This window comes from Monodelphis domestica, chromosome 3 (genome assembly GCF_027887165.1).
Source record: "Monodelphis domestica isolate mMonDom1 chromosome 3, mMonDom1.pri, whole genome shotgun sequence".
NCBI classification, from domain to species: domain Eukaryota; kingdom Metazoa; phylum Chordata; class Mammalia; order Didelphimorphia; family Didelphidae; genus Monodelphis; species Monodelphis domestica.
This window is the reverse complement of record NC_077229.1, coordinates 344,869,941-344,893,376: the sequence shown is the minus strand read 5'-3', so window position 1 is coordinate 344,893,376 and position 23,436 is coordinate 344,869,941. Positions and strand designations below refer to the sequence as shown.

The window sequence follows — 23,436 nt, the reverse complement described above, 5'->3', positions numbered from 1 at the left end:
ATTTTTATAGTAGGTATTTCTGACAAAGGCCTCATTTCTCAATAGAGAACTTGGTAAATGTTGGAGGGGATGTAGGAAAAGTGAGACACTAAGACACTGGTTGTGGAACTGTGAACTGATACAACCATTTTGGAGAGTGATATGGAACCATGCCCAAAGGGCTATAAAACTACGCATACCCTCTGACCCAGCAATACCACTACTGAGTCTGTATCCCAAAGAAGTAAGAGATAGGGGGCAAGAACTTACTTGTTCAAAACTATTTTTAGCAGCTCTTTATGTTGTAGCAAAGAATTGGAAACTGAGGGGGTCGGCATCAATTGGGGAATGGCTGGCCAAGTTGTAGAATATGGTTGTAATGGAATTCTATTTACATTTTAAGAAATGATGAATAGGAGGAGTCCAGAGAAACCTGGAAAGACTTTTATGAACTGATGCAAAGTGAAGCAAGCAGAACAGGAGAACAACATATACAGTAACAGAAATATTATATGATGATCGACTATGAAGGATTAAACTATTACCAGCAAAACAAAGTCCCAAGATAATCCCAAGGGACTCGTGATAAAACACATTATCCAAAGAAGGAACTGTTAGAATCTGATTGCAAATCAAAACATTCCATCTTTCATTTTATTTTCTTCATGAGTTTTTATTAAAGTATATGTGTCTTCTGTCACATCAGGAATATGGAAATATGTACTGTCTGATGCACTGGCATAATCTATACCAGACTGTTTACCACTTAGGCTGGAGGGTGAGGAGAGAAGGAAAGAATCTGAATTGCAAAATGAGACAAAACAATCATCAAAAATTATTTCTACATATATAATTTTTTTAAGCTTTAAAAAAGACATGCCTGAGTCTAAATATCCTTCTCCTATAGAAGCAAAGCTATGACCAAGATATACAGTAAAAGGAAGTATTTCTTGCCACCTGCCCCATAGGAGTTTGTATGGTCATTCAAGCAACAAATAACTGAGTTTGGGTCTTGCCTGGGAAAATGTCTCTCCAGACTGAAATTCTGTTATCCACACATCTATGTTTCTCTTTATGTGTGTTTTCAATTAATGATTCCAGGTCCAAAGCAACTAAAAAGAATTCCAGCCACTTTAAAACAGTCTAATGGGCATTTTAATTAGGAAAATTCTATAAACGTTCAGGTGAGTGTTAGTAGTTGAATTCATTCTTTTTACCTTGGCCCAGCCACAGGGTGATTAGTACATAAAATGGATACAGGAAAGTGATTTACCTGTTTATCATTAATAGAATGTTTTTCAATTTCTTTCTTTGCCTGGAGCAACTTGTTCTGAAACCAATGGAAAGCAATTAGTTTAGGTGATTTCTTTAGTTGTTTTTTGCTTGTGTGTTTTTTTTTTTCAGGGAAGGGAAGTAGCTTATAAATAAACATTCATTAAACATTAGGAGAAAAAAAAACAGAAAAGTAGAATATGGCCCTCACCAAAACTCTTTACAACATCATAATTAACTTAATATAAGCAAGTTTCTTTACATTCTGGTATCTCAATAGAATGTAATTTAGCCTATTCTCCCATTTATAATTGTTCTTCTAAAATGGTTATTCCTTCACCCTTAAAAAATTATATATATATATTTTTAGAACCACTTAATGATAATTCTGCAAACTATACCTACAGGAGGGGCGATTTCTTTTATCTGGAGGCACCCAATTCTTAAACCTAACCCTGTAATTAGAACAAAAATTTAAAAATAAAGATTTTTTCAAAGCTTGAATTACAGTGTTGAAAATGGATGAGTGAACATATTACATATGTCTTGTTCGTTATGCAGGCACAAAGATAAGGATGTGATAACTCTATTGCTCAAATTCTGATGAATATTAACTCATAATTCCATATCTAGGAGTTTGTAAGTTTTGGCCTCCTCAGCATATATACTCTGAAGAAAAATCTCTAGGTCAAATGTTATGGAGTAATTTTCTTAGTATAATTTGAAACTACTTTCTAGAATGGTTGTGCCTATTTTGTAATTTCCTATCAAATAAAGGAAAAAATACTCTTCAACACAAAGAAATCATATATTTTACCCTTATGCACTCTAAAAGCAAATACTGTGAAATTTACTTATATTTCTTATCAAATTATGTAAATTGGTTTATACATTGTGGCTTCTGCTTTTCAGGACTTCACACTGATTACATGGTACCACCTGCTGATGCTCACCGTGGGCTTCTTCATTGGAGCCCCCACACCCAGTGAAGTTCATTTTTAATTCTTCAGAGACTGTTATATTCCAAGCATAATTGATCACAGAGCAACACATTATTTATTAATAAGGATGGACCTTTGCTTTCATAGTAAGTTTTGGAGTCAGTAAAAAAGCTTTGCAATTTTCTGAAAGGCAATCTAAACCATTCTTCTCCTCTCTGTCATCCAATTATACTATGCCATCTGTCCTATATATACACATATTGATGAACAAACCCATAGAGTGTCCACACAAGTGTATGTCACAGTATGGGAAACAGACATTCCCCACTTAGTCTTTGCAATATTCTAGGACTTGATGCATTAGGCAAAAAGTCACCTGAAAATTGGAGAATTGGAAGGATGGGTACAGACACAGAAAATCCCTCTTCAACCTGGACACTGAACTGCATTTCTTCTATCATAGTGATGAGTATCGCTGGCAAGCATCCACTTCCCTGCTTTAGGCCTCGCTTGATGTTCATCCTCACAGGATTGCTGAATAGGATTATTTCTGTTATATCTCTCAAGGAATCTAGACTGATTTTGATGGATGGATGGGAGTTTCTTGTTGTAAAAGAGCTTGTAAAGTGGCATTCTCTTCTATCAATCAATCATTTATTAAATTCCTTTTGTGTGCCAGCTGCTAGACCCAGGGGCTACAAGGCACAAAGAATAAAACAATTCCTATTTACGTTCTAAAGGGGGGGATAGAGTATCTCTATAAATATGTACAGCATTAATATAAAGTGAAGACATAGAAATATATAGTCTACATAAAGCAAATATAAGAAAGGAAGGAAAGAAGGAAGAAAGGAATAAGGGAAGAAATAAACATTTAAATTTTTTAAATAAGTTATTAATATCTTCCTTTTTTTTACATCATCATAGTTATCCCAGATATCTCCCATTCCATCCCAGAAAATCATCCCACATAACAAATAATACTTTTAGACAGGTACAAAAACAAACAGTACAATTGATCCATATACTTAAAAAGCCCTAAAACATATCCAGTGGGTGCTACCTGTAATGTGTCACTCCATGAAGGGGTGGGCCGGGGGTATCCTCTCATATCTCTTCATTTGAGTCCTGTATGATCTTACATTCACTTTTTATTTTTTGATGTGGAGTTATTCTTTCCATTTACAATACTATAGTTACTATGTGCATTGTTTTCCTAGCTCAGCTTACTTCATTCTGCATTTCATTTAGATCTTTCCATGCTTTTCCATATTCATCATACACATCATTTTTTACCACACAGTAACATTTCATTACATTTATGTACACCCATTTGTTTAGCCATTCCCAAACTGATGGGCATCTACTTTGGGAAACGAGCATTTAAGAAATGCCTACCATATGTGGAGCCCTATGCTAAGTGCTTTAAAAATATAATCTCATTTAATCCTCCCCACAACCCTGCAAGGCAGGCCTTATTATTATTATGCTTTCCTTAGAGTAACAGAAATAGACAGAAACAAGTTACTTGCCCATGGATATTCAGCTAGTACAAGTCTGAGACCTCATCTGAACTTATGTCTTCCTGACTCAAAGCCCAGTCCTCTATCTATGGTGCCAGCTTTCGCCTAGATACCAGAAGGGGGCATTAGCAATTAGGAAAGACTTCACAAAGATGCTGCTTAAACAAAGCCTTAAAGAAAGAAGGAGCCTTTATAAGGCAACAGTAAGAAGGGAGCATGCTCCAGGTATGTGGGCCACCTGAGTGAAAAGGTATGGAGGTGGGAGTTTTATTATCCTGTGTGAGAAAGAGGGAGAAGGCCAGTATGGTTATATCCCAGAGCATGGAAGGGAAAGATAAGTTCCAATGAAGGTGGACAGATGAGTTAGAGCCGGGTGGAGGAAGGCTTAAAAAGGCAAGAGATAGAGAACATTGTAAAATTAATGACTTTGATTATATCAAATTAAAAATGTTTTGTACAAATGACACCAATGTAACCAGAATTAGAAGGAAAGCATCAAACTGGGAGAACATTTTTATAACAAAGCTGACAAAGGTTTAATTTCCCAAATATATAAGGCAGTTGTGGGGAAGTTGGCTGCTGGGCCTGAGTTGGTCTTTGAGGGTTGGTTGCTAGTAGTGTGGATTGACATTTAGATGCAAGTATATAAAGGTGGGACTGATCTTACTGAGAAGGCTTTTGGCTTTAGCCTTTAAAGGGCTTTTTGCCTCTGGGATCAGTTGGCTACTGAGAGTTTGGGTGGCTATAGAAAACTGATTGAAGGAGTGAGTGGTAGCTATCCATTATTTTCAGAAGTTAGGTAGTTAGTGAATACTTTATAGATAGAGCAGGTTAGATTAGGCCTGGGTTGTGCCAGGTAGAAGAAACTGTCCTCAGAAGAAAGTTAGAGGTAGTAATGGGAATTTTAGGTATATTTATAGGGTATAAGATTAGTAATCTCTCTTTCCTCTTTTCTGTCTTTCCCTCCTTGACTATATTCTTTTACTATCTCTATTTTAATTAAACTAAATTGTTAATTGTTAAAAGCTACTAGAATTTTTCTCTTCTCTGGTTTAAAGGGATAATATTAATTTACAACTCTACTATATTCTCATTAAAACTTAAATTATTGAAAGCTGCTCTCTTATTTTGTTAAAACCCCTATTTTATTCATACTAGGAATGTAAGGATGGTTTAATATTAGGAAAACCATTTGCATAATTGACCATATCAACAATCAAACTAATAGAAATCCCACGATTATCTCAATAGATGCAGAAAAAGCCTTTGACAAAATACAATACCCATTCCTCTTGAAAACACTAGAAAATATAGTAATAAAAGGGCCTTTCCTCAAAATAATAAATAGTATTTATTTAAAACCATCAGCAAGTATCATATGCAATATGGATAAATTAGATACCTTTCCAATAAGATCAGGAGTGAAGTAGGGATGTCTATTATCACCACCACTATGTAATATTGTACTAGAAATGCTAGCAGTAGCAATTGGAGAAGAAAAGTAAATTGAAGGTATCAAAGTAAGCAATGTGGAAACTAAACTAAACCAAACTCTTTGCAGATGATATGATAGTATACTTAGAGAATCTGAGAAAATCAACTAAAAAGCTAGTAGAAATAATAACTTTAGCAAAGTTACAGGGTACAAAATAAACCCACATATGTTTCCAACAAAACCCAGCAGCAAGAGTTAGAAAGAGAAACTCCATTTAAAATCACTCTAGACAAGATAAAATACCTGGGAATCTATTTTCCAAGACAAATTCATGAATTATATGAACATAACTACAAAACACTTCACACAAATAAAACTAGGTCTAAATAAGGAAAAATATCAATTGTTCTTGGGTAGTAATAGTAGTTTCTCGGTAACTGAGGATGACAATTGTCTTTGTGCATTTTCATTTGTGGTGTAGATGAGTGTGCACAAAGACACTTGTTGTGTGAAGGAGATTTAAGTGGAAAAGTCGATGCACAGAGACAGTCCCACTCTCTCGGCATTGGAAGCCTGGGTCCAATGGCACGAAAAGTCGTTACACCTGGAGACTTCCTCAGCTGCATTGGATGGCCGTGTTGTCCTTTGTGCTCCAACACGCCCTGAGCACTCCACAGTGCTTTGCTGCGTTGCCATCTCAGCCGTTGAACCTTCTTATTGGTTTCTTCCGCCTGTTCCACCAAAACAGTCTTCACATGCTGGGTGAGCAAAGCCCTGGTTCACCAGGGGTCTACAACCGGATGGCTACCCTCACAAGGTTTAGCCGGCCTGTCGAAGCTGTTGCCCAGGGTGTGGCCACTGCCCCATGCTAGCAGCTACTAGGAGCCACAAGTGAGAGCTGGGTGTCAGGTGAGGGTCAGAGGCTGGAGAGCTGCCCTAGGAGGGCACAACAAGCCCTCCATACCAGAGATACTACCCCTCCCTGAACTCCCCATACAAGTTAATATAACAAAAATGACAATCCTACCTAAATTAATTTATTCAGTGCTATATCTATCAAAATACCAAAAAAATTTATAGAAGAACAAAAGATCAAGAATATCAAGGGAACTAATGAAAAAAAAGTGAAGGATGGAGGTCTAGCATTACCAGATCTCAAACTATACTATAAAGTAGTGATATGCTACTGGCTTAGAGATAGAAGGGTGGATCAATGGAATAGACTTGGAATACATGACAGTAGCAAGATAGTGTTTGATAAACCCAAAGATCCCAGTTTTTAGGACAAAAATCCACTATTTCACAAAAATTGCTGGGAGAACTGGAAAACAGTATGGGAGAGATTAGGTTTAGATCAACATTTTATACCCTATACCAAGATAAATTCAAAATGAGTAAATGATTTAAATATAAAGAGGGAAATCATAAACAAATTAGGTGAACATAGAATAGTATACCTGTCAGATTTATGGGAAAAGAAAGAATTTAAGACCAAGCAAGAGATAGAAAACACTACAAAATGTAAAATAAATAATTTTGACCACATTAAATTTAAAAGTTTCTGTACAAACAAAACCGATGCAACCAAAATTAAAAGAAAAGCAACAACTTAGGAAAAAAATTTATACAAAAACCTCTGCCAAAGGTCTAAGTTCTCAAATTTATAATGAGCTAACTCAATTGTAGAAAAAAATAAAGTCATTCTCCAATTGACAAATGGTCAAGGGACATGAATATATAGTTTTCAGATAAAGAAATCAAAACAACAACAAGCACATAAAAAAGTGTTCTAAATCTCTCATAAAATAGAGAAATGCAAATGAAAACAATGCTGAGGTACCACCTCACGTCTAACAGATTGGCCAATATGACAGTAAAGGAAAATACTAAACATTGGAGGGTTTGTGGCAAAATCAGGACACTAATGCATTGCTGCTGGAGTTGTGAATTAATCCAGCCAGTCTGGAAGGCAATTTGAATTATGCACAAAGGACTTTAGAAGAATGCATGCCCTCTGATCTAGCAATACCACCACTAGGTTTGTACCCCAAAGAGATAATAAGGAAAAATACTTGTACAAAAATATTCATAGTTGCACTCTTTATGGTGGCTAAAAATTGGAAAATGAGGGGGTGTCCCTTGATTGGGGAATGGTTGAACAAATTATGGTATATGATGGTGATGGAATACTACTGTGCTGTAAGGATTGATGATATGGAGGAATTCTATATGAACTGAGAGAACCTCAACAAACTGATGCAGAGTGAAATGAGCAGAACCAGGAGAACATTGTACACAGAAAGTGAAACATTGTGGAACAATCCAATGTAAAGGACTTTGCTACTAGTAGCAATGCAACAAACCAGGACACTCTGGAAAGACTTCTGTGAAAGAATGCTATCCACATTGAGGGAAAGATATACAGGAGGAGAAATGCAAAAGCAAAACACATGACATCGCTTATCATTTATATATATATGTGATTTGGGGTTTAGGCTTTAAACGATTGCTCTATAGCAAAAATGAATAATATGGAAATAGGCATCAAGTGACAACATTTGTATAACCCAATGTACAACCCAATTGCTTGTCGGCTCTGGGAAGGGGGAAGGAAGAGAGAAGGGAAAGAAAATGAATCATGGAAACATGGAAAAATATTTAAAAATAAAAATTTTTAAAGAAGCTTACATTGTGATGGAAAAAAAAATAATCCAAAGGGAATTGGGAGGAAAAACATATAATCCCATAGAGGTAATGATGGTTTTTATTTATTATTCCACACTGATACCCTCCTCAAAAGTGCCCTCAGTTCCTACATACATGTCTCAAAGATTTCTTGTTGATAGGTGAATGAACATATAAGTAGGGAGTTAATGATGCTATCAGTCTCCCTTTTTCAGTATTAATTAAAGGTACAAGCTTTCCCACAGACACACACCTTTGGTAATTTTCTCATTCAGATATGTGGCATCAATTCTTCAACATGCTCAATGATATCATCTCCAGCATGGATCTCATCTTGTATATACTTGGTTCAATCTGGCTGTTTTCTCCATCACAGTTTTTTTGTTGTTTTTTTTTTAGTGCTATTTCTACAGACCTCATAAGCACAGCAGGATTATGGCATTAGAGGCCATGGGCCCCCATGGTTCACTGTCTTTGACTCAGAAAACATTTTATCACAATTTTTAGAAATCTTCTCAATTTTTCTTCTTTATTGTGCTCCCTTCATTTTCATCCTCAAAAATGCTTTGGGTGACTGGCTTGATTGGGTATCTTTGCCAAGGTGTTATTGTTGTTGTTTGTTTTAACTTGTTTTCTTCTCTATTGTTTCTCCATGCTTTGTGATACTGCTTGTCCATTATCCTTCTTCACAAGATTTTACAAACAAGTTTGAAAATAATTTTCCAAATGAATATTGCCTGTAATAGTGATCTCTCTTTGGGAAGTAACTCAGATGTTTGCTAAGATGCTCCCAGGTTCTTTTGATCTCCCAGTTGTGGCAATTAATTTACACTGGTTAAATTTCAAACATTATAGCCAGCATCAATGTCAATTCTGCTGTCCAGTTCCCATTCAATTATCAATTATTTGCTTAAATAGCTCAAACTTAAGTTGTTTCCATTGTACACTGTTATCTTTTTCTCACTTATATTTTATTCTTGCTTTTTTTTTAAACTAATTCTAATCTTAACTCTGACCAGTCAGTGATCTGTCTATATACAACTAATTTGAGGATGTCAGAACTAAGGCTGGATATATTCTAGGTCTCCTAGTCTACATGAATATACAAGTAGCATGAATAGACTGATGAAATGCCAAAGAACAGCAAGCAGAAGATAGACTTGAGCTGTCCTAGTCCTGGCCCTGCAATTACATGCCATGGGATCCTATTAAAATTATTAATTCATGTCATAACAAAATGTTCTAGCTCTCATAGCATAAATATGCAAAGTATAAGCAAGCCCACCAACAACATTAAAGGTCCTCTTGGACTGCTGGTAGTCTGAGAATAGACCACACTCATGGATATAAAAGTCATTTTTAGCAGAGGTACACCAAGTTCACCCTGTAAAACTTATGAGTGAATTGCTAAGTTTAGAATAATAAGTGAAGAATTTTACCTCATCTCTTGCAACCAGAGTTATAAATGCCCCTTGCTTATAACACTCAATTGCGATGCTTTTCCCAATGCCACTGGATCCTCCAGTAACCTAAAAAAAGAAAAAATAAATAAATGCAATAAGTTCTCAATATTTTTTCATTTCCTTTGAGAAGAAGGTTACTGAAGACCAATATTTATCAAAAAAAAGATGAAAATAGAGATACAAAAGAAAATATACTAGACCAGAAGTTAGTACCACCTGGGTCTAAAATTGTGCATAATAATCCCTTTGTCCTTGACATCAAACATATATGAAAATGGTTTATAAACCATGTAACCTAAACAAATGTAAGGGAGCAGAAGGGATAATAAACATTGAGCTGTTCTTATAGTTTCTAGAAATTATAAAGGTAAAAATGCATTTGGGGGAAATATTGCCAGAAGTCTTCTATTCCTTGCCAAGTGATATCTAGCATTTAATCTAATGTTAACTTGTTTTGCCTTCTGGGTGGCATTTCCACAGCTCTGCTGTGCCATAGCCAAGACTAGAAGGAATGAGCCCAGTCCGACTCACTTCCAAGCAGGAATTCTCTCAATAATATCCTTCCCAGATTTTATTTGGGGACCCTGCCTCCTTTTGAACAGCACTATCCAAAAAGACTTTTTTATGATGAGCCAGATTCTAGTTCTCTGTGATCTACCGTTCCTAGATCTATCCTCTGGGGACTCATCTTCTTTTTCTTCTTTTTTTTTTAAACCCCTATCTTCCATCTTAGAATCAAAACTGTATATCAGTTCCAAGGCAGAAGGGCTAGGCAATGGGGGTTAAGTGATTTGCCCAGGGTTACACATGAAGGAAGTGTCTGAGACCAAATTTGAACCCATGTCCTCTCAATGATTCCTGTAGAGAAATGGAGACATGATGGAAAAAGAACACCACTGGGTCTTCTTCAGGAGCAAAGCCCAGAAAAGAAAGACCATATGTATCTCTCTGAAAATGGTGGTGCCAGGAGGAACTGACCAATCAGGAATGAATATGAACTTCTCTTGGTGGCCAATAGAGAGGGCTTTTGAGCAGAGAGTAATGTAACTAGATCCTAAGTGTCTGAATGTGTCTTAAAAGAGAGCAAAAGGCGACTTGAGAAGGGGAGAAGGCATGTAAGAGGAAAAGTAAAGATGTGTTATAAAGTTATTGTAATTGTCCAGATGGACTTTAATAAAGATTAAATAAATAATTTAATAAAGATTAGCTGTTGGCAATATGAATGGAACAAAAGGGAGCAATGTGAAAGGTGTGGTATACAGTGGTCAGGATGAAATAATTAACAAAATAGGAGGTGAGGGATAAGAAAAAAAATCAAAGCTCTTATTGTAGCTCCATGTTCCACAACAAATGTTTCATACATATGTCTGAACAAATGTCTAGGTAAATGAAAACACCACTGACACTGGGTTAATTAAAATATCACTACAAATAATGAAGAGCAGATTTGGGGAAGAAATAAAATCAGCTTTGGGCAAATTGCCTTTGAAGTACCCATTGGCTATCCAGTTGGAGATGTTAGTCTGGAAGTCAAGGGAGAGTTCAGGGTCATTTGATTCAATGCAGTGACTATGTACTGGGTTTAGTAGGTGCCAGCCTCTGTCCCAAGTGCTGATGATACAAAGAAAAAAATCCAAAGTCCCTGCTCAAAGCAAGGAGCAGACCTTGTCCTGGGGGTATGCAACATCAAAACAGAGTAATTCCAGGAGGGAAAGAAGGGACCAGGAAAAGCCCCAGAGCTACTCTAGATGAAGCAACCTAGAAAGGAAGGGAAAGCCCATTCCACACTGGAGACATGGCCTCTAAAAAAGGCATAGAGATGGAAGATAGCATATTGATTTCAGAAAACAGTTTAATCGGTTAATTTGTGAAAATGGAGTACATGAAAGAATAGGAAAATTGATCTGGAGGGGGAAGGGATCTTAATAGCCTCTAATTAGACATTATTAGATATATACTATAAATGTATATTATATATATATTGATCTATATTAAATAATCTAATAAATACCATCTAATTCAACTCCTCATTTTAGAGGTGAAGAACTAAGCTGCAGGGGTTTAAAGTGATTTGCCTAAAAGAACAAGAAGGGAACAAGCATTGAAAAAATGGCAATTTATCTCAGTTGATCCTCACAACAACCCTGAGAGGTTGGTTACCATTATTACTCCTATTTACCAGTTGAGGAAACTGAGGCAGATAGAAGTTAAATGACTTGCCCAGGGTCACCCCATTAGGAACTATCTGAAACTGGACTTGAACTCAGGTTTTCCTGACTTCAGACCCAAAGCTCTTTCCACCACACCATTTAGCTGCCTAATGCAGCTTAGAATGCAGATTCTAAGCAGAGTCAGGATTTGAACATAAGTGTATAGCATGTATTCGACTATCTCATGCATTTTTAACTTTTTCTGAGTCCTGACCCCTTCTGGTAGACTAATGAAGCCTATGAACCCCTTCTTAGAAAAAAACTTTTTAAACTCTTACCTTCCGTTTTAGAATCAATACTAAGTATGGTTCTAAGGCAGAAGAGCTTACTGGTAAGGGCTGGCCAATTGGAGTTAAGTGACTTGTCCAGGGTAACAATTTGAACCTAGGCCAAATTTGAACCTAGGACCTGCCGTCTCTAAACCTTTCCTGAGTCACAGAGCTACCTCTTAGAATATTGTTTTGAATATATAAAGTAAAATACATAGAATTACAAAAGAAACCAGTCATACTGAAATAGTTACCTAAAACATTTTTTTAAGTTTATAGAACCCAGGTTAAGAATCTCAGCAGTATGCCATGCTGACTCCAATATAAAATAAGAGATCTATGTTGTAGAAAAATTTTTGTGACACGGGGCAAGTCATTATACTGAACAACAACAAGAAGTCATCATCACAGAGGTAACAAGTGTCTGCTAAGATTGTCAACAGAGTGAGTGTAAGGAGAGAACAAACACAGGGCTGAAGACAGTCAACCTTAAGAGACATTCATTTCAGAGGTCAAGAAGATGAGGAGCCAGTCCAGAAGAGGTAAGATGTACAGGAAGAGAAGCACGAGTGTAGTCTCTTTAAACCAGCAGGGGAAAAAAAAAGAGCCAGAAGGTGTGGTGGTCAATGAAGTGAAATGCTGATAGGGTTTCCTGCCTCCATTTTCTCTTCCTTCTAATTATTCTGGACCAACATGCCTCCCCCCCAATTTTTTAACATGTAAACGTATTCACTTCAATAATCATTTTATAAACCATGTACAAGTTACAAAGCTAAATTCTGAGAATACAAAGACAGACATGAAAAGTGTCCCTGTGCCCCTAAAGCACATATTCTGTTTCTCTGCCTAAAAATATGGAGTAGCTTCCATTTGCATTTTGAGGACAATGTAAATTTTTCTGCCTTGCATCCAAGGCACTCCAGTCTGCCACCATTGCAGTCTGATCTCATCTTATTAACTCCTAGAACTGTCCTTCTGTGCACTGAGGTTCCACATCCTCCTTAATTCCTCACTCTCACCCACCTCCAGTCAATTGCCAGATCTATTGCCTCAACATAGGTCTCAGATATAATGATGATGATAAAAATATTCACAGTAATAGAAGCTAACATTTATGTAGCACATACTATTGCCCAGCACTGTGCTAGGCACTTTACAGTTATTATCTCATGTGACCTTGGGAGGTAGGTGCCACAATTATCCTTATTTTACAGCAGAGGACATTGAGGCAGACCTTTTGAAATGACTTGTCAAGGTCACAAAATTATTGTGTCTAAAGCCAGGTTTGAACTCAGGGCCTCCTGATTTTAGGGTCCAGTGTTGCCTCACTGTACTTAGTTAGACCTTGTTTCTTCCTATTCATACTGCCACCTCCCTCCTTTAGACCCCACATCACCTCTCACTGAGTTATTACAACAGCCTCCTGACTGACCTCTGTCCCTCAAGCCTTTCCCTATTCTAAGTCATCTTCCCCACAGCTACCTAAGTGATTGTCCTGAAGAGCAGGTTTAAGGTTCATCTCTGTCCCAACCCCTCAATAAATTTTGTTGTGATTCAGTCATGTCTGACTCTTCGTAACCCCATGGACCATCCTCTCCATGGGATTTTTTTGGTAAATATACTGGAGTGGTTTGACATTTCCTTCTCCAGTGGACTGAGAAAAAACTTTCCTTGTTTCCTATTGTCTCTCCTGCAGTAATCTCCTGTGTTTTGGTTTTAAAACTCTTCATAACCAGGTCTCTTCAGTCATGCTACATTTTACTCTCCTCCACATATTCTAAGGTCAAGCCAGATTGGCCTACTTGCTGTCCCACACACAAGAAGTTCCATCTCTATCAGCCTTTGAGTTGGCTGTCCCCTAGGCTTGGGATGTTTCTTCTCCTACCTTCAGCTCTGGTTAAAGATGCAGCTCAAATAAAACCTTCTAAAGGAGACCTTTCTCAGTCTCCTTAGCTCTATTTTCTTTTTCTTTTTCAATAATATTTTATTCCCCCCCCCCAATGATATGAAAAACAATTTTTAAACCTTCATTTTTAAAAGTTTGAGTCAAATTCTTCCCCTCCCTCCCTTCTCAATCACTGAGACAGCAAGTAATCTGATACAGGTATTACATGTGTAATGGTGGAAAACAGCTTTCCATAGTAGTTGTTTTATGAAAGAAAGCTCTTAATGCTCCAAATTACCTTAAATCTACTTTGCATGTATATTTTATATGTAGATGTGCACGTGTGCATGCACACACACACACACACACACACACACACACACACAAAGGTTCTCTCAACATTACAACATAAGCCCCTTGAAGGATTATTTTTGCTTTTTCTTTGTATCCCCAGACCTTGACACAGTGCCTGATATATTTTGTTCATTTGTTTCAGTTGTGTTCAACTCTTCATGACCCCATTTGGGATTTCCTTGGCAAAGATACTAGAAGGGTTAGTCATTTCCTTTTCTAGCTTATTTTATAGATGAGGAAACTGAAGCCAACAGGGTTAAGTGACTTGTCCAGTCACATGGTTAATACATATATGATATATAAGTAATTAGTATCATATATTACATTATAGATTATATATATATGGCATATACTTAAATAACAAGCATTAATAAATATTTGTTGATTGATCCAGGAACTCTACTCCAATCAAATTAGTCTATCCAAAAGAATTATGGGCTCTCCTACCTCTATACCTTTGTTCATATCACTCCTTATATCTGCTCCATCTTCACATGTCCTAACTCGCCTAACGCTCCTTTAAATCAATACCAAATACCATCTCTTCTATGCAGTCTTCTCGGGGTCACCATTAGGTAATAATCTACCCCTCTCGTAGGGCTTTGATATACTTCTCCTATAATGTGTATTAGGTTATGATTATCTACAAAATTCCACATGCGCAGAGGCTGAATTATCTGTATTTTTTAACTTTTTGAAAGTCATTTGAGAGACAACAGAAAAAGCACTTGACTTAAAGACGGGAGATTTGGGTGCAATCCTGGCCAGCTCTGCCATTTCCAAATGACCAGAGCAAGTTACTCAATCTCTCAGGTTCAGTTTCAGTTTCTTCATCTATGAAATGACTGCAATAATGCTTATACTACCAGTATCTCAAAGCATTCATGTTGGCAAAGGGCTTTGTAAACTTTAATAACAACTCACATTTCTATCGATCATTTATGATCATTGTCTCCCCGAGTGCCAATCACGGTGCCCTCTCTACACACAGTTTATGCATCCTATGTGGAAAGAAAGTTGAAATGTGAAAAGACTGAGAAGGGAAGAGGTACAGAACAGATAAGCTTCTAGAGTTCACCCAGGACAGAGAGAAAAGACCTTTGGAACAAAATGGGATACCAATTATCCCTTATATATATAATCTCTTTAGAGGATCCTCAATAAGTTTTAAGAATGTAAAGTATTCCTGAGACCCAAAAGTTTGAGAAAAGCTATAAGCAGTTAGTGAAGTGGATAGAGTGATGGCTCTGAAGTCAGAAAGATGTATCCTCCTGGGTAGTCACACTTGTTTGTCTTGGTTTCCTTGTCTGTAAAATGGCTAGAAAAGGAAATAGCAAGCCACTCCTTATCTTTGCCAAGAAAACTCCAAATGAGGTCACAAAGAGTTGAACTTGACAGAAATGTCAACAACAATCAATTGGTACTTTATTAGATTAAGAGAAAGCTTGAGTACTCTAGTAATTACTAGCCTTGTAACTTCAGACAAGTCAAATTTATTCTGAGGCTCAAAATCTTCACCTATTCAAATGATCAGAGCTAGAAGACACTAAAAGTGTGAAGAATATTGGACTTGGAGTCAGGAGTACCTATGTTCAAATTCCACCCTGAACACTTCTTGTGCAACCAGAGAAAAATCACTTTGTTCTCAATTTCCTTGTTGGTAAAAAAGGAAGATTAATAATAGCACCTAGCTCACAGGGTTGTTATAGGGAATAAAATAAGATAACATATGCAAAGGTATAGTACTATATTCATTTAAGCTCTTATTATTATCATCACCTACTCCAACTATCTAATTTTACTGATGAAGAAAAAGGAGTCCAAAAGAACAAAGAGAATTGTCCATCATTAAACAAATAACATGGTGGATCTGGGATTCAAACCCAGATTTTCTGACTCCAACAGCCACCTCCTTTCCACAAAACTAATATAACAGCTCCCCTTATTGTCTTGCAAGGTTGTAGTGAGGCTCAAAATAAAAGGATATGGGGAAGAACTGTAAATTCTGAAGAAAAGTTTTTTTATTCCAGCATTATAGTGTCCTCTGCTAAATATGGTGGAAATGCATCAGAAAAATGGGCAGATTCAAAATTGATATTAAAGGTAAAAGTTCCTTCTTTGACAATAAGGCTTCCATGTCCTCCATGCTTACCCTTCCAAGAAATCTTGTCAGCAAGCAGGTAAGTTCTTTGTTAACAAAGATCTAATTCAAGATAGAATCAGCCTTAATAGATGTAATGGGAAGCCAGCAGAACCAGGTAAGTAATATACACAATAATGACAACAAAGTCAAATGGAAGAACCAAAAAATGGAAATAGAATGCAGTATGTATAATTATAATGACCCAAGAGGGCCTTGAAAATAAATGAGAAAATGCACTTCCTTCTTTCTCTGTAAAAGTGGAGGACTACAAATACACAACATTTTACCTGCTGTTAGATTTGGTTGATGTGTGTTAGTCAGGTTTTTTTAATTGCTTTCACCCTTTGAAAATGAATCAAGAGTGTTAAAAATAATGATAATACATATGCTAATTCATATGACATTCCCATCAATTTTAATGGCTGGCAAGGGAATGGAAAGGGATACATTCAGAAGTCAAAGACATATACAAACAAAAGATATCCAGAAACTTCATTTTAAAAATTATATTCTTGACTACATTGTTTTAAATCTATATGTTAAAAGAAACTTTTCACATTGGATTAAAAAATATCAGTTACACTATTTATTGCTTGAGCTGAAAGCAAAAAGATGATGTCAGCTTTAGTTGCACTGAGCCCAGGTGACAGACAGTTAAAGGCAACATTTTAACCTACTTATTAAAAAAGTCTCTCCCTCACGATTACTCTCAACTCTAAGATTTTTTAAAGGTTATTTGTTCCCTTATGCACGGCTTCTATTTTTTATTAAGGGCGATTAGAAAAGTTGATTGGCTGAATGGATTCTGTAAAATAAAAGACATTGAGGTAAGATCTTTAAGGTTTCTTGAAGTGCTGGCATGCAACATTTAAGAAGAGAAAATAAAGTCTGCCCAAAAATATTGTTGGTCTTATCTTTTTTCAGAGAATTGGCATCATACCACTTTATTTCTAATTCTTTCCACAGATCCAACAGGAGAGGTTTCCTAACATTTGCAGACTGTGATTATTGGGGTGTCCTAAACAAAACCTAAAGTCCTTTCTGTGCTTCAACTTTGCCATTTGTAAAATGAGGACAAAAACCACATTAATAAGGACTATTTGGGAATGGATAAGTAAATAATTAGGATGAACCCTTCCATGGATGTAAGAAGAACTATAACACCAATCTTCTCTATTCCCTGCCTCTCTCCCCAGGAAATCTCACAGGGACAATTTTGCTTTTAGTTTCTTCCCTAATACAATCTTATAAATTGATGGTAACCTCATATGAATTAGTACATGCACTGTTTCTGACATTCTTGTATTATTTTCACCCTCCAACTCTATAGATTATTTATAAGGAATGGTTAAAAATAAACCATCTGTCCATTTCTTTCTAATATGAGGCCTAAAGCACAGATACTTTTAAGGAAAGTTGTTGGGTTTATAGGCTAAAGTACCTTAAATCACTTAAAAGGGAAGAAGCAAAATGTTAACTTTTCTAACTTACAATAAACTGCCCCATCAAGACCTATAGTTCATCCAGTTACAGAGGGAATCATGGGCTTCTGAAGGCTATGTCAGCAAAGTATAAATTCTAGAAGGCCCTACCAAATGGAAAATCATCAAGAATAGGACTGCTGAAAGACTGTATCTGTTTTCTGAGGACAGGCCTAGCTGACTTTGTGGAGAGTTGGTTGGCCAGAGCAATACTCCAATATCACTTATGGGTACATAGAAATATCTGAGCAAGGATTATTTATATCACTGGAGTGAAAAATCCTTGAAATACTAAACTAGGATAAACAGTAAAAGTAGCTGATATTTACTTAGCATTTTAAGATTTGCAAACTACTTTATGCACATTATATTCCATTTGCTACAACAACCTTCTAAGGTAAGCACTTTTGGGGAATTAGGGAAGGGAATGGAGGCTGGTGAGTTTTTTTGCTCCACATGCTTAGACTCTTTCAGAAGATCTGTAAGCCCTCTCTAATGTAGTCTTGAAAAGCTGATTGAGGCCCAGAGAAGTTAAGGTTAAGTAGGAGGTAAGATTTAAACACAGGATTCTTCTTATTCTCAAGTCCCATGGTCTTTGCCTTATAGGAAAGATCCTCTAGGGGGGAATTTGTGGAAGGAAATCAGATAAAACTCTTATAAGATACAAAGATGAGAACAGTTTGCAATCGCCATGCATAAAAGAAATAACATCAATGAGTTGACATGACAGATCTATCAAAGTATGATTAAAAGTGGAAAAATAAGCATTAAAAGAATCTAACTTTTAAAAATTTGCCTCTGAGGCATTAGTCTTCTTAAAAAGCTAAGTGGTGCAGAATTATTTTTCTTTTTTAATCTTTTTTTTAAAAGTGTATTTTTCCTCCTCCTCTTTCTAATCATAGCAGTGATTGAAAATAAACTAGGAGGGGCAACTAGGTAGCATAGTGGGTAGAGCACCAGGCCTAGAATTAGGACTTGGGTTCAAATATGAGCTCAGTTACTTCTCAGCTGTGTTCCTCTGAGCAAGTCACTTTACTACCATTGCTTAGCCCTTACTGCTCTACTGCCTTAGAACCGACATTAGTATGTGGGTTTAAAAAATAAACTAGGAGTTTTTTAAAAAAGAAATGTAAAGAAATGAATTTTGCCTTTCACCAGTTCTTGCCCTAATTACAAATATAGACAAAAGTAGAAGAGGTATTTTATAATAATCCACCAGTACAGGGATAAGAGGAGTCACTGGCAATCCTATTCTGTAGTTTGCCAAACTGTCAGAGATGTTGTGCAAGTCAAATGAGAAAACAGATGTCAAGATGAGATAAAATGCCATGTTAAAGGCAGTTTGGGAGAGATTAAGTTTGGTTCAACACCTCACACCCTACACACCAAGATAAATTCAAAATGGGTGAGTGACTTGAACATAAAGAAGGAAACCATAAGTAAATTAGGCAAACACAGAATAGTATACATGTCAGATCTTTGGGAGGGCAAAGACTTTAAAACCAAGCAAGACATAGAAAGAATCACAAAATGTAAAATAAATAATTTCGACTACATCAAATTAAAAAGCTTTTGTACAAACAAAACCAATGTAACTAAAATCAGAAGGGAAACAACAAATTGAGAAACAATCTTCATAAAAACCTCTGACAAAGGTTTAATTACTCAAATTTATAAAGAGCTAAATCAATTGTACAAAAAATCAAGCCATTCTCCAATTGATAAATGGGCAAGGGACATGGATAGGCAATTTTCAGTTAAAGAAATCAAAACTATTAATAAGCACATGAAAAAGTGCTCTAAATCTCTTATAATCAGAGAGATGCAAATCAAAACAACCCTGAGGTATCACCTCACACCTAGCAGATTGGCTAACATGACAGCAAAGGAAAGTAATGAATGCTGGAGGGGATGTGGCAAAGTTGGGACACTAATGAATTGCTGGTGGAGTTGTGAATTGATCCAACCATTCTGGAGGGCAATTTGAAACTATGCCCAAAGAGCGATAAAAGACTGTCTGCCCTTTTATCCAGCCATAGCACTGCTGGGTTTGTACCCCAAAGAGATAATAAGGAAAAAGACTTGTACAAAAATATTCATAGCTGCGCTCTTTGTGGTGGCCAAAAATTGGAAAATTGAGGGGATGCCCTTCAATTGGGGAATGGCTGAACAAATTGTGGTATATGTTGGTGATGGACTATACTATTTTGCTAAAAGGAATAATAAAGTGGAGGAATTCCACAGAGACTAGAACAACCTCCAGGAAGTGATGCAGAGCGAAAGGAGCAGAACCAGGAAAACATTGTACACAGAGACTGATACATTGTGGTACAATCGAAGGTAATGGACTTCTCCATTAGTGGCAATGCAATGTCCCTGAACAATCTGCAGGGATCTAAAAAATACTACCCACAAGCAGAGGATAAACTGTGGGAGTAAAAAAACTGATGAAAAGCAACTGCTTGACTACAGGGGTTGAGGGGATATGACTGAGGAGAGACGCTATATGAACACTCTAATACAAATACTAACAACACAGAAATGGGTTTGAATCAAGAACACATGTGATACCCAGTGGAATCCAGCATCGGCTATGGGGGGGAGTGGGGGGAGGAAAAGAAAATGATCTTTGTCTCCAATGAATAATGTTTTGAAATGACTAAATATTGTTTAAAAAATGCCATGTTAAAGGTAGGAATACTAAATCCACCAAATAAAGGTCGGAAAGAAAAACCCCAACAGCCTCCCTTTCATTTCTAAAGGGCAATTTAACCTTTGGGAGAAAGCCAAAATCATAATCCTATTCCAGCCCTAAAGGCAACGTTGGTAGGTAGAACAGTAAGAGAACGAGGTTGAAAAAGACCTGAAGGCTTATATTCGAGGAGAGGGAGGCAGCAAAGGAAGAACTCCCTGGACTGGAGGAAGGTTCCTCACCACTTCTGTGGCAAGGGAAGGTCCATGGATTCCAGCTACCTCCCTCGGCCCTGCCTGGTTGTGGTCAGCCTTCCTGATTCTTCTCAATTCCAGAGCCCCTTCTTCGGAAAAGGCCTGAGAGTGTGAAGGACCAGGGCTTGGGCCAAATGGCCCAAGGGATGAGTTACAGACCCAGCCGTCCACCCAGTGTCTTGGGTGAAATTGTTCCACATTTCTCTATGCCTCAGCTGACTCATCAGTAAAACTGAGGATAAAAATATCTACCTTCTCTGAGTGCTCCAGGGATGAGCGTGTGTCTCCTAGGCACCAAGAGGTAAAAAGTGCTTCAGAAAGGACCAGGCTGGGGGGTGATCACCAGAGACAATGGCCCTAAGGCTTCCCTGGCCAGCCTGCCCCGGGCTCTGCCCCCACCCCCCAGCTCCTCTTCAGAACGGCCCCTTCTCCGTCCAGAGGCTAACTGAATGGACTAGTGCTAAGTGTATGTGGATGGTGTGCCACGCTCCAGTCTGTTTTCGGGCGAGGGAGGGTGCAAACCAAATCTCCCGGTCCTTCCTCAGCCTCACCGTGCCTAACAGGGCTGACTGCGTCAGGTGACTTTCCAAATGGCCCTCCTTTCCATCCCTGCCAAGGCCTGACAGCAGAGACAGGCGCACCCGGAAGGATGAGGATGCATCTCCCAAAGGGGTCCCGCGCAGTGCACTGCGCCCCTCTCCTCTCTTCCCCAGAGCTGTTCTGGAGCGGTCAGAAAAGGTCTTCCTGGTATTGGGGGACGCAACAGATGGGGTGGGGAGGCGACCTCGGGGCACCCAGAGAACGTTGGATAATTGGGAAGGGGATGAGAAATCCCTCAAGAAGAAGGAAAGGCAGCAGCGGGAGGAGGGGGGTTGGGGGGGAGTAGCGAGGCGATTCGTCACGAGCGAGGAAAGAATCTGTCTTGGATAATTAACAGCTGGAGGACACGGCACTAGTGGACGAAGAGCGGGAGACTAGCGAGAAGCGGCAAGCTGGGAAAAAAGCAGCAACAGGAGGCAGGGCTCTCTCTGGTCGGCGTGGATGCCCCAACGGAGCAGCACATCCCCCTTTCCCCCAGCCCCGAACCGTCCCCGGGCGGGTCTCGGTCCACTCACCACTACATGGGCCCCGGGCAGGGCGAGGGGCTTAGGGCTGATGAGCGGAGAGACCATGTAGAGCAGCAGCACGAACGCTACGATGAAGGCGGCCGCCAGCAGCAGCATCGCTCTGGCCGCAGCCGAGGGCTCAGGGGGGGCCCGCAGCTGCGTAAGTGGAACCTGGGGTGGGGTGGGGAATGGAAGGCAACAAGGGTAGGAGAACAGGATAAAAGACCCGGGGCCGCTGGCTAGGGTTGAGCTAAGCGCCCGCGACAGGAACCCGGAATGTTTGGGTTAGCCACGGAGGCTGGCGCGGATGAGAGTAGGACGGGAAGAGGAGGAGCCCGGGGAGGAGGCGCGGTCAGGACCGGGCGGGGGCTTCCCGGCGTGGAGCGGAGAGGAAGAGCGGCCCCTGGAGGACATCGCAACCCCACGACTCCCGCTCTGCCAGCCTCCCGGAGGGAGCGCAGCCCCTTTGCTCTCCCCAGTCTAGTGCTGGCCGCAGCCAACGTCTAGGTTACGGCCTTGGGCAACGAAGCGGGTTCGGACTTTTGTTTCCGACCAAGCCTCTTGCTAGGTGATGGGAGAGTTTAATTTGTTAATTGATTTGATGCTTACTTGCCGATTGAATAATAATTCCGTTACTCATAATAATTCAGTTATTCCTAAACTGGGAAGGGTAGGAATTTTTGCTTGTGGAATCGCTGCCTTTGTTGGGGAGGTCTAAGAACTCGGGTCCATATGAATTTCTCCGGAGCAGAATCTTGCGTGCCCAGAGTCCCATTCCTTTAGTAAGTAGCCCTCCCCCTAAGCTATTTAGGATATCCCCAGGTTCTAAAATAAGGTGAATTGGACCAAAAGTTTCAATCTTTTCCATTGAATGTTTATCTTATACCAGAAGTGCTAATAAAATGGATGGAATTGGAGTTTAGTTTATTTTTTTTTTGTAACAGATATTTTAATCAAACAAGGGTTCAAGTCCAATCTCTCACATTCAGCCTGGTGGGTTGGGCCAGGCACTTAATCTCTTTAGTGCTCCCTTGACTAAATTGCTGACCTGCATTAGTAGTGTTTACTTATTCCAGAGTTCCCGATTTCAATGAGATCACAGATCTCTTTTAATCAGCACAGAAATAAACTATTAAAATCCATTTGCTTAAATTTAAATAACATTTGCCGATTTGCATTTCTCAGTCTTTGGCACTTTTTCATATGGTTATATATAGTTTTGATTTCTTTATCCAAAAACTATCTGTTCATATCTGTTGACCATTCATCAATTGGGAAATGGCTCATATTCTTATACATTTTTACAAAGTTCTCTATATATTTTAGATATAAGACCGCTCTATCCAAGAAATTGTCTATACAAATTTCTCCCCCAGTTTCTGCTTTCCTTCTAATTCTGGCAACAATAATTTTATTTGTACAAAACCTTTCAAATTCAATGTATTTAAAATTATTTTTTTATAACTTGCAATACTTTTATCTGTTGTTTATTCACAAATTCTCCTATGTTTTTAAATATTTATAGCAACTCTCTTTGTAGTGGCAAAGAACTGGAAATTGAGGGGATATCTGTCAATGGGAAATGGCTAAAAAAGTTGTAGCTTATGATTGTGATGGAATATCGTGCTGTAAGAAATGATGAGCAGGTTAATTTTAGAAAAATTGTAGGTGGAAAGACCTACATGAAGTTATGAAGAGTAAAATGAACCAAACCAAGAGAACATTAGATACAGCAACAGAAATA

The 23,436-nt window shown here is 38.2% G+C and overlaps 1 protein-coding gene across 2 annotated transcripts in view; it reads right to left on the bottom strand.

The window, feature by feature from the left end:
* The window catches only part of KDSR (3-ketodihydrosphingosine reductase), a 69,471-nt gene extending 47,420 nt beyond the window's left edge, over window positions 1–22,051 (bottom strand). The window contains exons 1-3 of one of the 2 annotated variants that reach the window (XM_001365366.5): window positions 21,702–22,051; window positions 9,275–9,364; window positions 1,253–1,309 (exon numbers count right to left, since the gene is read on the bottom strand). In XM_001365366.5, the coding sequence (XP_001365403.2) occupies window positions 1,253–1,309; window positions 9,275–9,364; window positions 21,702–21,809 (255 nt within the window). In that variant the 5' untranslated portion in view covers window positions 21,810–22,051. The remainder of the gene's footprint in view (window positions 1–1,252; window positions 1,310–9,274; window positions 9,365–21,701) is intronic. The other variant, XM_056824235.1, reaches the window with a different exon arrangement.
* Between the last annotated feature and the right edge of the window lie 1,385 nt (window positions 22,052–23,436).